We start from the raw sequence: 16,677 nt of genomic DNA, 5'->3' as shown, positions 1-16,677 counted from the left end.
GATCAACCTTCTCAAAAGGTTCCTAAGAGACTGGAGCAGGGAATGACAAAACCCTCAGTTCAGAATAATTACTATGCATACACAAGCCACAGAGATTGATCAATGGAATCTTTTTTAAAAAATAAGAAATAGGTGCTATTTTTGTTTGTTAAGTTTTTTTGTTTTGTTTTTGTGAGCAGTGCGATACAAAATTATGGGTCGGTTTTGGATAGAATATGATGACATGAGTATCCATTGACTCACTAAATCTCATCCCATTACACATACATTTTTACAAATAAAAAAATATGAGAGCCCAGACACTTCAAAGAGTGACAATGCCAGAGACTGTCTGCTTATTTGATAATTACATTTAAATAAATTGTCATACTATTTCTAGGGGTCGTATATAACTGCTGTGCACGTGTGACTGACTACTAAGAATTATCCTTATATCAGGAAAAAAAAAACACCCTGGGCTATCAGACAAAATGTGTGAAACAAGATTTTCAGCCAGTAGACAGCAGGCTACTCAAAGCTGTTGTGCCTGAGAGAAGTCCTATCTCCAGGCTGCAGAGAAGGAAAACAGAATGAAAGGAAGGTACAGACGGAAAGGCTAGGTGCGCTTCTGAATTAAACACACAGAGGTCAGGGTTCGGCAGGACAAAGTAGGTAAGATTTTTCAGGCAGAATACCAAGAAGAGATACCTGGGACAGACTGAGACAGTGTGTCTGGACTTGAGGATGACCCCTTCCAGCTGAGGACTGGTCCATCCATGCATGCCTGGGAAAAGTTTCTCCAAAACTGAGGAAAGAACTATCAGAGAAGCAGTAGGCTGTAAAAGTCTTGGAACTCAGTCAGGGCTGAGAAGAGTTTGTATTTCTACCAGCAAGAATGGGGAACACAAGAGATCAGACAAATTTCTTATATGGGTTGCACTTTTAATTGTGAGGATGAATTAGTCCCATAGCAGACATACTTCTGGACCTGTAATCACAAAACTTAAAGGCAAGCTTCAAAGAATCAACCTGATTTGCATGCACTTACCTGCACGTCAAAATGCAGTCACATGCTAATTGAAGGACAAAACCCAGCTCCCAACAACGCATTCGTAATGGGCAGCATTCAATAAATTGTATCAGCCTTATGAAAGAAATAGGAAAGAGTGAGCCACTATTAGATGAAAAATAAAATGAGGGCAGATTCAGAAATTACAAAGATGATAGAACTCGTAGATAAAGATCTTAAAACAGCTAGTATAAATCTTCATGTTCAAGGACATAAAGGAAAACATAAGTGTAATGAGGAAAATGAAGGCTATAGAAAAGAACCAAATATAATTAATTTCATGAGATTAAAAATGCAATATCTGAAATAAAAAGTGTGTAGTGGAATTTAGATTTAAAACTTCAGAGAAATGACTCATAAATATGAAGAGTGGCAGAACGAAGCATGGAAGTAAAAGACAGGAAAACATCAGAGCCCCATTTTGCTCTGGGATGATGTCAGACATTCTCATATTTTTATACTTAGAACTTCAAAATAGACAGGATGCACAAAATGTGTGAAGAAATATTCACTGAAATGATAAATTTGATAAAACCTATAAACTCAGGGATCTAAAAATTTCAACTAATTTCAAGAAGAAAAAAACTAAAGCACACAAATGTCTTTCATATTCAAAATGCTAAAAATCAGTGACTCAGAGAATAACACATAAAGCAGTGAGATAACAAAACCAAAATATTACATATGAAAAATAAATGTAAAAATAAAAGCAGACTACATTAGAAGCCTGGTAGGTCATAACACTGTAGAATGTCTTTGAAGTTCTAAAGAAATAAAAAATCATTAATGAATTCTGTACCAAATCCAAATGTCTTTAGAAAATTAAGGTGAAATTAAAACTTATTCCAAGCAAGAAAATAGGAAATTCATCAGCTGTGTACCTGAAATGTAAAATTAAGTTCTTCAAGCAAGAGAAAAAGCATACCAGAAAGATACCTGGATGTTTTAAAAGAAATGAAAAGCAGCAGATATGATAATTAGGGGGAAAACATAAGAAGCTTTTTTAAAGACTCACATTCTCTTTAACTGTTTAAAAAGATCAAACAGGTTAACACAGGCCATTTAAAACTAAACTAACAAGATAGGGCTATGAATTATGTAGAGTTACAATACACCAACAATTACAGCAAAATGAATAGGAGAGGGGAATTTAAGTACAATGTTAATTGACTTCTATGATATATTACACCTGCACATTGTAAATCTTAATAGACATATAAAAATACAAAAGTGATAGCTAATAAACCAGTAGTGAAGATACAATAAAATTTTAAAAATAATTCATGCAAAAAAATTCAAAAAAACGAAGCAAAAATAAAGAATAAAGCAATAAATAGAAAGATGCTAGATTTAAACCAAAACATATTTGCAATAACACTAAATAGAAGTGGTCTAAACATTACAATGAAAAAACATTGTCATATTGAGTTGAGAATATTAATACAAATTTATGTTATCTACAATCAGCTTTTATTCTCCCTCTCTTTCTTTCCTTTTTTCTTTCTTTCTTTTGTCTTTTTCAGACAGGTTCTTGCTATGCAGTTCAGGCTGGCCTTAAGTTCACTTTGTAGCCTAGGCTGGTCTCGAATTTACAGTGATCCTCCTGCCTCAGCCTCTTGAGTGCTGGGATTACAGGCGTGTGCCACCATGCCTGGCTAATCAGCCTACTTTAAATATAAAGACACAGGTAGTCAAAAAGGAGAAAAGTGAAAAAAGATTTACCATGTAAACACTAGGGGGAAATAAGAGGCTGTATTAATTACAGAATAGCAGGCTTTAGAATCGTCTAATGATAAAGGTAGACTTTCCTTAATTTTAACTGAGTACATGTTTGCAGTATGTAGTGATTACCTTCACTGGAGGGAATTGGTACATGTACATAATTCTTTCTTTTATCCCCTTGCTCCCACTCCTTTTCTGAGAGTTTGTTTGGAGGTCGTAGCAGGGGAGCTCAGCTACTCTGTACCTCTGACCAAGGACCCGGACCCTCCCCCACCTTCAGGAGCAGCAAGGGAGGAAGGGGCCACCGGTCTGGCTGGCCAAGTCAGTGGAATCAACCCAGCAGATCAGTGGGGTGACTGACATCACAGCCATTTCACCCGCACATGCCTTTTCTTTCTTTCTTTTTTTTCTTTTTTTTTTTTTTGCCAGCTTCAGATTCATTTATTTTCTTCTAGGTTTTTACAAAGTTAATTATCATACAAATAGATTAACAGGGCTGGGGATTTAGCTCAGCGGCAAAAAGCGCCTGCCTGGCAAGCGCAAGGTCGCGAGTTCGGTTCCCGGTACTGGAGAAAAACCAAAAAATAAATAAATAAATAAATAAAATAAAACAAATAGATTAACAACCAGGCTAATAGACGTAAGTCATATAAAACACATAAGACAGTCATACTAGTTAAGGTACACTATTAGATACACTGAAGGTGAACATTTTTAATGATAAAGGGATTAATTTATCAAGAACACAAAATTCTAAATATATAATCACTTACATGCCTATATCTGGTAACCTGAGCAACTACTTTGAAGATAACAATATGCAATATAATAACCATTATTAATCTCCTATCATCTTGTTTTGAAATTCTATATCACTTTATTATCTTTAAAATAAAAAGATGGCATATAAAAACTGATATAATTAAATGTAAATTAATTTAATCTATTCATGTAGTTAGGTATTTAAGACTACTTTTTTTTTAATGGATAGAAACTATAGATGAAAATTTAGGAAGTATATAGAATATTTGAACAATATTATAGCTATTTGATAAATTAACACACAGAAAACTCCACCCAATAACAACAGCAAAGTATACATTTTATTTCAAAATGCATGTTGAATAAATGACATGCTGTGCAATAAAATAAGACTTAACACATTCTGAAACACTAATGCTATACAGAATATGTTCTCTGAACATAATAGATTTAAGCTAGAAATCAATAACAACAATATACTAGGAAAATGCCCGTTCATTTGAAAATTAAAGAACACATATTTAAATGCACCATAGGTTGCCGGAAAAGTCAGAAGATATTTTGAATAGGATAAAAACTTTTTAAATTAAATTTTAGATGTCACTAAAGCAATGGATAGAAAAAAATTTACATTTTAAAATGCTTCTATTATTGTGCTCATTTCAGCAGCATATATACTAAAGTGCTTATATTAGAAATAAGGGCTTAAATCAGCGACCCAAGGATCATCCTCAGGAAACTAGAAAAAGAAGAAGAAATGAATCCCAAATTAAGCAGAGCAAAAGAAAAAATACATGTAAAGAAATGTAAAGCAAGAAGCAATAGAGAAAACCAATGAAAAAGGATACTGACTCTTAGGAAGACTCAATTAGGTGGATAATTCTCTAGGTAAACTGATCAATGTATAATTAAACAAAAAGAATACACTATGAGGAATGAAAAACAGTCATCACTACAGAGCCTACAGATAGTAAGTGGATAAGGAAATATTATGAACAACTTTATGACATCATTTACATATTAGGTGAGAAAGATGAGCTTTTTAATGAAATAGATAAATTCCTTAAAAGTCACAAACTACCAAATGACCCCACATCTACTAAATGACCTCATATCTAGTAAAGTTTTGAAGTCTCAAAAAATTTCCTATCAAAATTAAATCCAAAATGCTTTAACAAATTTTCAAAACGTTTTTAAGACAAGAGAGCAGGAAAGCCCCCAGCTTAGTTATGATGAAGCTGCACTCCAATACCAAAACCAGAAAAAAAATGATTACAGAAAAGAACAAATACTCTTCATGAATATTGATGCAAACATCCCTCACAGAATCTAGCAAATCACATGCACCAACATAAAAAAAAAGAAATACTTTTTGACAAATCAGGACTTGCTCCAGGAATGCAAATTTGGTTTACAATTACATTTCAATCAATGTAATCCACTGTGTTAATAGATTAAAAAAGAAGAATCATATAGTCATCTCATCAGATGCTGTAAGAACATTTGAGAGAATTCATTATTACTTCCTGATGAACACTAAAACAGGGTTTCTACAAAACTTCTATAGCCAATAGCATACTTAATGGTGGAACAATAAATGTGTTCCCTTAAGATCAGAATCAAGGCAAAAATATATGTGTTACCTGTTCCATTCAGTATTGCCTGGAGATCCTAGCTAGTGCAATGTAACAGTTTAATAAATGAATAATTTATAGTGAATGGATTGGAAAAGAAGGAAAGCTTTCTTTAATTGCTGCCAATGCAGTCCCCGTACAAAACTGTAAGGAAAATGCAGTCTATGTAGTATGCCAGATTGTTATAATAAAGGCTTTTGTTTGTTCCTGCTCCTCAGTATCCACACCTTTTGCTTTACCTACTCACGCTGGGCTTGGTCATGTGACTTGATTTGGCCAATAGGACAGCGAAAACATGAGACACGCAGAGGTGAAAGATACTTTCTCACTGAAGCAAAACCCTCCCTGGGTGCTCTTTGTGAGGAAACCCTGGTTAAATGGCCACGGGAAGAGATACCATGTGAAGCAGAAATATGAAGAAACACCATTCCAGATGAGATTCAAATGTCATTTTTTAAAAGACGTCTTCTTGTCAGCATGTGGTCAAAATGACAGTCAACATAGTTTGTGTACGTCTATCTCCCTTCTTGCAGTGTCCTTCATCTCAGTTTCTCTCCTCTTTCCTTCCTTCTTGCTTCTTCCTTTCTTTGTCCTGTCCTCCCCTACTTTCCCATAATATGATGCCTTCTGTTACAAGGTTCCCTCCTCGACAAGAACCACTGAATCAACGGGTTGAATCGGTCTGAAAAACTGTCATGATTTGGTAGATCCCTTTCAATTAATGTGACTGAATAATACCACCTTCATAATATCTTTTATTTTTAAATAGTTTAAGACTTACCACTAGCTGCAACAGATTGAGAATTCTATATATCCTTTATCCAGATTCTCCCATAATAATGTCTTATATATAATACTTATCAAGTGAATTAACATTGGTACAGTGTTATTTAGTCAAGTATAAGCTAAAACCTTTAACAAATGCTTATTTTCTATGTAGTTTTTCACTTCGTTGCCACCTTTCACTCTTGGAATTTTTGAACAATGCTGCAGTCAAAAGAACCTACTCAAACATCCACAACTCTATACAATTTCTCAGAAAGGGAAAATTTTCAACACAAGGGTAAGTGGAAAATTTATTGTGGATAACTTGGGTCTCTTCCCAAGGATGCTTAGGAAAAAGTAATGAAAAATATCCAAGGAAAGAACATGGTGCCATCTTCTTGCTAGTTTAGCTTGTCCAAGGAATTGAGGTTCTAATAACAGAAATAATATTGTGTGTGAAGTGAAAAAAGAAAGATTGTGTGAAAAAAGAAGTAAGGTACCGTGTGTGGTTCACAGATTGCATACCAAACATCTTCTGGGAGCATGTGCAGAGGGAAACCCTGGGAAGGACTGAAGAGGAACTAAGATCTATTTTTAGATAGCATGTTGTCCAAGAGATTATCTTAGAACAATCACTTTCTGAGCTAATACAAGTTGAGATTCACAGGGAGAGGGTACTTTATAGGTTACCAGAACAATGATATATACTCTTGTCAATTTCAAGTAAGCCTAACTATAATTCTCAATTATTAGCAAAACTTTTAAAAGATATAAACACCTGGAAGAAATGTAAGCATTTTAAATATATTGAGACTTACTTTATGACCAAAATTGTCTATCTCCTAAACGTTTCATCCCTTGCAGAAATGTGTTAACCAGGTCAAGTTTTAGTGTTGTCCAAACCTTTTACGTCCTTACCGAATTTTCCATCCACTTGTTCCATTAGTTTTTTTTGTTTGTTTTTTTCTGGTACCGGGAATCAAACTCACGACCTTGCACTTGCCAGGCAGGTGCTGTCCCGCTGAGCTAAATCCCCAGCCCCTCCATTAGTTATTGAAAACTAGTTCCATTAGGCATTAACAACTCCACCATACTGTGGGTTTATTCACTTCCATTTGAAATTAATTACTTGTCATTACCAGTGATCTTCTACTCTCTGTGAAATTTCACTTTATTAATCTGTTACCATTTTGTTCTCTTTTAAGAACATTTCTTTATTTTGCAAGTCTGTTGAAAATTAAGTCTTAGCACTTTTTGTTTTGTTTTATTTTGGCTTTGTTTTAAAAAACTGTTTCATTCTTATTAAGTTTATTGGTACAATTTAGATATACATAATGATCACATTCATCATATGGAATTTGTACCTGTACGTGACATATTCTTATTCTTCTTTTTTTCCCAATCCACTCCCATCAAGCCCTCTTCCCTCGCGTATTTATAAATCTTTGTTTCCATTCTTTGCTTTTATCATCTTTCTTTCTTTTCTCTTCCTTCCTTTTACCCTCTCCCCAAATAGTTCCCCTTTCTTTTGAAAAATTTCTTCTGTTTCACAATACCTTTTATACTTCAGTCCTTACTTATACTTTTGGTTTCTCACACCAGAAAAACAATATGATATTTACAGATGTGTGTTTGATCTATTTCACTTAAAAGTATGGTGTTAAGGTACATCCATTTACCTAGGAATATCTCAAATTTATCCTCCTTTATGGCTAAATAGTACTTCATTGTATAAAAAAACCCACATCTTTTTCATCCATTCCTTGAATGATGGATATTTTCAAGATTTAGCTATTACAAACTGTGCCACTATAAACATGTGTGTGCATATATTGCTGTGATATGATGCTTTTAATTTTTCCAGGAAGACACCCAGAAGGGGATAGCCAGGTCAAATGGGATCTCTAATCCTAATTTTTTGGGGGAATCACCACACTAATTTCTACAGTTGTTGCTTCAGTCTACACAACCACCAGCAGTGGGGAAGGGCTCCTTTGACCCACAGAGCCTCCAGCATTAGTTACTGGTTGATTTCTTGATAATAGCCATTCTTTCTCAGGTGAGATGTAATCTCAACACTGTTTTAATTTGCATCTCTTGAATGACCAGTGATGTTGAACATTTTAAAATATATTTATTTGTTATCTGCATCCCTTCCACTGAGAAGTGTGTATTCACCTCAGATGCCCATTTTTGGATAGGGACTTTAAATTTTGGGTGGGGGGGTGTCTGGTTTTTTTGAATCCTTGATATGTTCTAGATATTATTCCTTTGTCTGAGAGACAACTGGCTAAAATTTTTTCCTACTCTTTGGGTTGTCTATTCAACCTATTGGTAATTTCTTTTGCTGTGTGAAAGCTTTTTAATAGGATGGATCCCAGTTGTAAATGTTTTGAAGTACTTCCTGTGCAATCAGAATTTTTTAAAAATTTATTTTAAAAATAAAAGAAGGAAAACATATTAATAAACAGACATCCATTTACAAAATAGCATAAGAACAATACAAGCAATACAGAGTTACAGACAAAGTGGTAGGAAATTAACAATGGTTGTTGTATTACGTATTAATATCTTCAAAGTGGTTTCTCAGGAAAACAAATAGAGACCTGCAAGACTGATCACATAATTAATCATTAACTGTTCCTTTCAGTAAAGCAATAGAAGTCAGTATGCAATCAGAATTTTGTTCACGAAATCTTTGCCTACACCTATGTCTTCAAGAGTTCTACATATTCTGTCTTCCAGCAGATTTAGTGTTTCTGTTTTAATATTTGATCTTTCATCCATTTTGATTTTAGTTTAGTGCATGATGAGAGACATGGGTCTAGTTTTAGTCTTTGGCCTATAGGAAGTCAGTTTTCTAGCACCATTTATTGAAGATGCTGTCTTTCTTCCAGTGAACGTGGCTGGCCTTTTTGTCAAAGATAATTTGGCTGAATGTGTTTGGAGTTGTTTCTGCGTCTTCTACTCTGTTCTATTGATCCTCAGTTCTGGGGTTTTTTTGCCAGTACCATGCTGTTTTTATCACAGTAGCTTTGTAGTATAATTTGAAAGTTGGGATTGCAATGCCCCCTGCTTTGCCCTTCTTGCCTAAGACTGTTTTTGCTATTCTCAGGCTCTTCTGGTTCCGAATGAATTTTAAGAACGTTTTCTCTAGTTCTATGGGGTATGCTAATAGTCCTTTGATTGAGATGGCATTAAATCTGTAAAACAATTTTAGGAGTATGGCCATTTTCACCATCTTGGTTCTTCTTATTCATGAGCAAGGAATAGCTTTCCATTTTCTGAAATCCTCTTTGATCTCCTTTTTCAGAGTACTGTAATTTTCACTGTATAGGTCTTTTACTTCTTTTGTTAGATTGATTCTTAAGTATTTAATTTTTTAATGCTATTATGAAATGTATGGTTTCCCTAATTTCTCTCTCAGTGCATTTGTTGTTAGTGTACAGGAATGCTATTGATTTTTGAGTGTTGACTTTGTATCCATCTATGTTATTGAATTTGGTTATTAAATCTAGAAGTCTTCTGGTGGAGTTTTTGGGGTCTCCTATGTAGAGTATCTTGTCATCTGCAAATAACAATTTCACTTCCTCCTGTCCTATCTTTATTCCTTTTATTTCTTTTTCTTGTCTAATTGCTCTGGCTAATGTTTCCAGAACTATATTAAATAGGAGTGGTGAGAGTGGACATACTTGTTTTGTTCCTGATTTTAGGCTGAAAGCTTTTAATTTTTGGCCACTTAGTATGATGTTGGCTCGTTGTTTGTCCTAGATGGCCTTCATCAGATTGAGATAAAGACCTTCTGCTCCAATTTTCTGTAGTTTTTTTCATGAATGAGTGTTGAACTTTATCCTAAGCTTTTTCTGCATCGGTTGAGATGATCATGTGATTTTTGTCTTTAGCTCGTTGATATGGTGTATTACATTTTTTAATTTGCATATATTGAACCATCCCTGCATTCCTTTGATGAATCCCACTTGGTCATGGTGTAGAATTTTCTTGATGATTTTCTGCATTCTGTTTGCTAGTGTTTTATGGAGTATTTTTGCATCTATGTTCATTAGGGAGATTGGCCTGTAGTTCTCTTTTTTAGTTGGGTTGTTCTCTGGTTTTGGTATCGAAGTAATACTTGCCTCCAGGAATGATTTAGAGAGAATTGCTTCCCTTTCAATTACATTAAAGAGTTTGGAAATTAGTGACATTAGATATTCTTCAAATATCTTGTAGAATTCAATGGTGAAATGCTAGGGCTTTTCTTTGTTGGTAAGTTTTTAATTATATTTTCAGTTTCCTTGACTGATATTGGGTTATTTAGAATGTTTATATGGTCTTGATTCAACTTTGTTAATTCATATGCATGTAGGAATCTGTCAATTTATTCTGTGGTTTTCATCTTACTGAAGTACAGGTTCTTGAAGTAAGTGTTGATGATCTGGATTTCCATAGCATCCACTGGGATTTTGGCTTTTTCATTCCTAAATGTATGAATTTGAGCCCTTTCTTGCCTCTTTTTCATAAGGTTGGCTAAGTGTTTATCAGTTTCATTTAATCTTTCCTAAAAACCAACTCTTCAGCTCATTGATGCTTTGTATTGTGTTCTTAGTCTGCTTTACATTAATTTCTGTTCTTATATTTATAATTTCCTCCCTCATTTGAGCTCTTGGTTTGATTTATTCTTCTTTTTCTAGAAGTTTGAAATTCAACATTAGTTTACCTGAGCTCATTCTGCTTTCCTGATATGACAATTCACTGCTGTAAATTTCCCTCTTAGGATTGCTTCCACTGCATCCTATAAGTTCGGGTATGTCGTATTGGCATTATCATTTAATTATAGATACTATTTCATTTCTTCTTTAATTTCATTTGTGACCCATTGGTGTTCTGGAGGATATTATTTAATTTCCATGTGTTTATATAGTTTTTGTGGTTTCTTTTGTCATTGATTACCAGTTTCAGTGCACTATGGTCAGGTAATATGCATGTGATAATTTTAATTACTTTGCATTTACTTAAGCATGTTCTATAGGATAGTATGTGGTCTATCTTGGAGAGAGTCCCATATGCCATTGAGAAGGATGTGTTTTCTGGTGTTTTGCAGTGGATCACTTTGTAGACATCTGCTAAGTCTATTTATTCACAGGCTTGATTTAGTTCTGATATGTCTTTGTTGACTTTTTGTCTATTGGCTCTGTCTGTTTGCAACAGTGAGGTATTAAGTTTCCCCATTACAATTGTGTTAGTGCTTAATTGATGTTTAATTAACTTTTTATGTCTGTTCATATTTGCTTTATGCAGTTGGGTGCACCAGTATTTGGTGCATATGTATTTATGATTGTTGTCTCTTCTTCTTGGAGTTTTCCCTTCACAAGTATGTAGTGACCTTCTTTGTCTCTTTTGATCAGTCTTGTCTAGAGTTTCACATTGTCCACAAATAGAATAGTTACCACTTCTTTCTTGAGGGGATTCCTGTTGCTTGGAGTATTGTTTTCCATCCTTTGACTTTTAGCCTATGCATTTCTTTTTCAATTAAATGTGTCTTGTATATGACATAATGTTGGATCTTGCTTTTTGATCCATTCCACCAATCTATTTCTCTTGTTTTGTGAGTTGAGACCATTTACATTGATGGCTATAACTGATATGTTTTGGGTTATCCTTTTCATATTATTTTCTTTGTTGGTAACCTGTCTTTCACCTGTGTGTGATTGCTTGCCTAGCCTGGTGGATTTTTTCTGTTGGTGTTTTTGGAAGTGTGGTCATCCTTATCTTTTTCTAAAATATCTTTCATACATTTTGGAGAGCTGGTTTGGTGGTCATGAATTTCTTCAGTTGTTCTTTGTCATATATGGGTTATCTTATTTCTCCATCAATTTGAAAGACAGTTTTGCAGGGTACATCAATGTGGGTTGGAGGTTGTTTTCTTTTAGGAATTAAATTACTTTATTCCAAGCTCTCCTTGATTTGGGAGTTTGTGTTGAGACATCTGCTGTGATTCTAATGGGTTTCATTTCTCTAACTGCTTTTAATATTCTGTTCTTGTGCTGAATTTCTAGAATCTTGATATTTATATGCTTTCGTGTAGATTTATTTTGGTCATGGTTAATTGGAATTCTATATGCATCACTTATTTCTGAGATCAGATGAGATTGGGCATGTTCAGGGTGGTATGGCTGTAGACTGCATCACTTATTTCTATGTCAAATCTTTTCCTGTGTTTGGGAATTTTTCTGCCATTAGTTGTGTGAAGAGTTTTTTTTATGGTATTTGTGCTATCTCTGGCTTTCTCTTTGACTCCAATCAATCTTATGTTGTTCTTTTGCTTCATCTTGCAGCTGTTGGATTGATTTTTCATGCTCTCTTGCTATTTTTAAGATATCTTTCTTTTTGTCCTTGCTAACCACAATCCTGTCTTCTGGATCTGGTATTCTATTTTTGCCTTTGCTCAATCTACATGTATACTGCCAATGGAACAGATATGCAATCTCCTGTATATCTGTTTGGATGTGTTCATGGCTTCCATTTCTTTTATATGTTGGGCACTCTTGTTTTCCATGGTTTTCCTAAGCTTTTCTAGTCTTCAAAATCTTTTTCTATTCTAGATCCATTGGGCATGTCTTTTCCTTTGAATTCCATTTATTTTTTTGCCTGATAGATTATTTTTCTATAGCCATACCCATTTGTTTTCTCACTTCTGCTTCATTTTAGAAAGTTGCAGTGTATGGATTCCAATTTCTTTTATCTCATTGTCCCCTGGATCTGTCCTGAGTGGGTTGGAGGTCTGGTGTTGCAGTATGCTTCTGTGTCTTGTCATTTTCTATTTTTTAGTTTGTTTTATTGTCTGTGGCATTACTTATAGATTTTTTATGGTAGACACCTTTATCTCTAATATCAAGGCTTCCCTATGCAATGTCTATTTCTCAGAGTTGTCTTCAAGGTATAGGTGGTTCTTGATCTTTGTGTCTATCCCAAGACACTACCTTCTCAATTTATTAAGGATGAGAAGTTTTTATCTAGCTCAGCATCTCATCCTTTGCTACTGGACTATGGTGATGGTTATTACCCCAGACAGTCAGTGTTGTCATACGAAGGAGAAAAACTAATTACAACATATATGACGTTCTGGCTAAAGTAGTACAATTAGTAATAATAAATAATAGCATCAAGCACAACCTAGCAACATTGAAGCAAACCAAAAAAAGGAAAAAACATTGTTCTGTCACATGAAGGTATCATGAAATCATGAGAGATAGCTGAGGGAAGGGAGAAAGAAGATAAATAGAACAAAACAAAAATAAAGGTAAGAAAAGAAAATAATCAAAAGAAAGAAAACAAAAAGCCCCAATCAGGCTGTCTTAGTTACTTTTCTCATTACTGAGACAAAAATCTGACTCCAAAAATTAAAGGAGGAAAGGTTTATTTAGCTCACAGCTTGGAGAGATTTTGGTCCATAATCAGCTGGCTCCAAAACAGGATGGCACATGACAGAGGGGCAACAGTAGACAGAAAAAGCAAGCAAAAGAAGAGAGTGGGAAGAGAGAGAGACATGCTTCTTTCTGCCCTTTATATCATGTGTAGGCTATCCGCCCAATGGCAGGTGTAGCACTCATAGCCTTAATCCCAGCATTGCACCTTGAATCAGTCACAAACTCTAGATTCACCCATCTCCAAAAATGCCTAAGACTAAATGAGGTTTTGGGGGGACATGTAGACACAAACCATAACATGGACTGAAAAAAGAAACAATCAAACAAAGAAAAAGAAAAATAATAAAATTCCTCTAGTGTTTATAGTTCTGTACTGTTGTCCATTTCAGATTCCTAAATGTACTGTGCAGCCATGCCAAGTTTGCAGTAGGACTTGTGCTGGGTAATGGATTGATCTTTTTCTCTGGATGTGAGGTCTAAGACTGGTCCTCATCTGACAATGTTCTGGATGTCCACTTTTCCTTACTGTGTTTGTCTCTGTAGTGCTCTACCAGTAGCTATGGCACTCTGTAGTAGCTATGGCACTCTGTAGTAGCTATGGTAGGGAAATCCCGGGGCTCCTTCCAGACCCCTGTATAATTGGCTCCTTCTGGACCTTGCATACCTTCCTCAGTTCTACACCATTGACTCCTCCTACCTGCTCATCATAGGGCAAGGGTAGTGCCCTTGTACAACATAGGTTGTTCACCTGTTTGTGCCACCAGGTTAAGGCTATTCTGCTGGTCACAGACCAGAGAGAGATTTCCAGTCCTTTGTATTTAGGGTTAAGATACTTTTGGTGGCCACTGGCATGGAATCCTGGGTGTTCCTAGCTCTTGCCTCTCAGCAGAAGTCCCCCTCGCCTGCTTCTTAACTGCCAGCAGTCCACTGTGACTGGATAGCTCTTCCCTCATTCCACTCCAGGACTTTGGCAGTGCAGCAACCCAGGACTGTTCTGCCCCTGGGGTTTGCCCTGATCTCTTTCAAATAAAATGGCGACCCCACCTGACTGCTTCTGCTCCCCACGTCTGTGTGTGAAACACAGTGCTGGTTCACCTCACTCACCAGCTGCTGGTTCTGCAGGCCCCCTGCTGGAGCTACTTCCGCCACAGCTGCCTGCTGGGACTGCTCCCACAGTGCTGCCTTAACAACTTTTCTATGTGTGAAAATGTCTTCCACGTCACATTTGAAGTTACATTTGTTTAGTGTATTAGTCAGCTTCCTGTTTGTAAAACAAAATACCAGAGGAAATTATTTCATAAAAAGGAAACATTTATTTAGTTTCTGATTGCACTGTACAGTCGAGTGGTCCTGTACCTTTGAGCATGCAGTGAGGGCACTAGATATCAGTGACAGGGAACCTATACTGGTGTGAACTGTTTCCATTTTGAGCTATGAAGAAGAAAAATGAGCTGGGCTAGGTCGTGCACATCTACTCAAGGATGTGCCCCTCACCACTGCCAGTGCCCTAAACACTTCCCATGAGGTCCACCTTTGAAAAGTCAACAGCACCTCCCAGCAGCACCACCTTAGGGACCAAGGGTTCACATATGGGGACATTAATTTAAACCATAGCACTTGGTATAAAACTTTAGGTTAATACTTCCCATTTCATCTTTTTGTATATATTATTTTGATGTGAAATTGCTCACCCTTATTCCTCTGTAAGGCATATGTCTTTTTCTTGTGGCTGCTTTTAAGATTTGTCTTCTTTATTACTAGAAATGTATGGGCATTTCATTATGATGGTTGTTGTTTCTTCTTTTTTCTTTTTGCTTGTTGGATCTCTTAGGGTTTGTTTAACTTCTTGCATTTGTGGGTTAATAGTAGGATCATGAGCAAACTATGACCTGTGGATAAGTCCAGTCCTCTGCCTGTTTTTATGAACAAAGTTTCATTGGAATATAGTCATGTCCATTCATTTACATATTACTTGCTCATTTACATACTTTTTGCATGTTCCTATATTCCAAAGTTTCATTGTAATATAGTCATGTCCATTCATTTACATATTATTTATGGCTGTTACAAGAACAAAGTTGAGTGATTGAGTAGCAATTATATGACCACTGCAGCCTACAATACTATTTGTTCTTTTACAGAAAAAGTTTGTTGGTTTGTATCTATAAGATTTCCTGGAAAGCATGAAAGTAATTGGTATATTTAAAATAAAAAAGAATAATGATTTATTTTTTTCAGTGTTTCTGTCAGTTAATTGATATGTACCCTTGTCTGAACTCAGAGATTTTATATTATTGAGGTTTCCTTTAAGAAACTGTGCATTGTCTATTACAAATAATTTTTGAGAAGGGTCAGAGTGCAGATGTAAAGGTAAAAGCATATCATATATAGCATGCAATTACATTTAAAGTTATTTAATTTTAAAACTGAAAATATTTTTATTTCTTTTAAAATTACTTCTGTTCTGCAGAAACACTGGAGCATGACAGTTTAACCTTTCAGTTTTCATAGTCAATATATTTAACCCTATACATTTTTATTTATTAAATTTAAATATGTTACCCTATAATAATGTTATCCTATCATAGTAAAGAATTTCAGTATTGTTAACCTGTAGTTTAAAAAAGTCAAATAATGTTATTGTGTAATTTTTCAGTCATTTCTTATAAAAGTAGAATAAAGAAATATAAGTTTTTCAATCTCCAGAAAAGCATTTCAGCCTTCTGACTGTATAATACACAATGTTACATTTCATAATGTTAGATCAAGCTATTATGGTGACTTTCTTTTGTTTTCTTTTAGGTCTTTTGGGTTGAATGCATGAATGCTTTGGGCCACTCCTTCATTCTCTTCTGGTTTCCTACAAAAATGCTTATGCATGGTAATAGTTTCATTGTTTCAAATATTCACCAGCTAATGTTACTCTCACTGTAATCAGTGTATGTGTGTGGTTCAACAAAAAGTACTAGAGGACACAAAAATGAATTTAGAAAAAAAGAAAATATTTACTTATTAGATATTCTTGTGGCTAACAGATTGCACTTTGAATATTTAATAGCTGACCTTTAGAATTCATTCTCTTTGCCTTTATCAATATAAATTGTGGTCAGCACATTTATGCTAATCTCTCATAAACACTGGAGTCAGGTCTCTGAGGGAAAACAACATTTTTGATGAATCAGAGATGCCTTTTATTAGTAAGTTTGACCTCGTGTTTACTTTAGCTTTTGTTTTCACATCCAAAATTTCATACTTTAGACAAAGCATGAGTCTAAAAAGATATACAGACACTTAACCTTATTATCTGACTAAATGTCCTTCA

At 35.0% G+C, this 16,677-nt stretch overlaps 1 protein-coding gene across 4 annotated transcripts in view; it reads left to right on the top strand.

Moving 5' to 3' along the window:
• LOC102025027 (phospholipid-transporting ATPase IB-like) overlaps positions 1-16,677 on the top strand; it is a 216,397-nt gene that overhangs the window by 156,972 nt on the left and 42,748 nt on the right. For all 4 annotated transcript variants that reach the window (XM_005406339.1, XM_005406337.1, XM_005406340.1 and 1 more), the window contains 2 exons: positions 6,107-6,229; positions 16,158-16,236. In XM_005406339.1, coding sequence (XP_005406396.1) covers positions 6,107-6,229; positions 16,158-16,236 — 202 coding nt within the window. The remainder of the gene's footprint in view (positions 1-6,106; positions 6,230-16,157; positions 16,237-16,677) is intronic.

This window comes from Chinchilla lanigera, unplaced genomic scaffold (assembly GCF_000276665.1).
Source record: "Chinchilla lanigera isolate Chin_1 unplaced genomic scaffold, ChiLan1.0 scaffold00096, whole genome shotgun sequence".
Classification (NCBI taxonomy): domain Eukaryota; kingdom Metazoa; phylum Chordata; class Mammalia; order Rodentia; family Chinchillidae; genus Chinchilla; species Chinchilla lanigera.
This window is presented reverse-complemented; position numbering and strand designations above follow the sequence as displayed.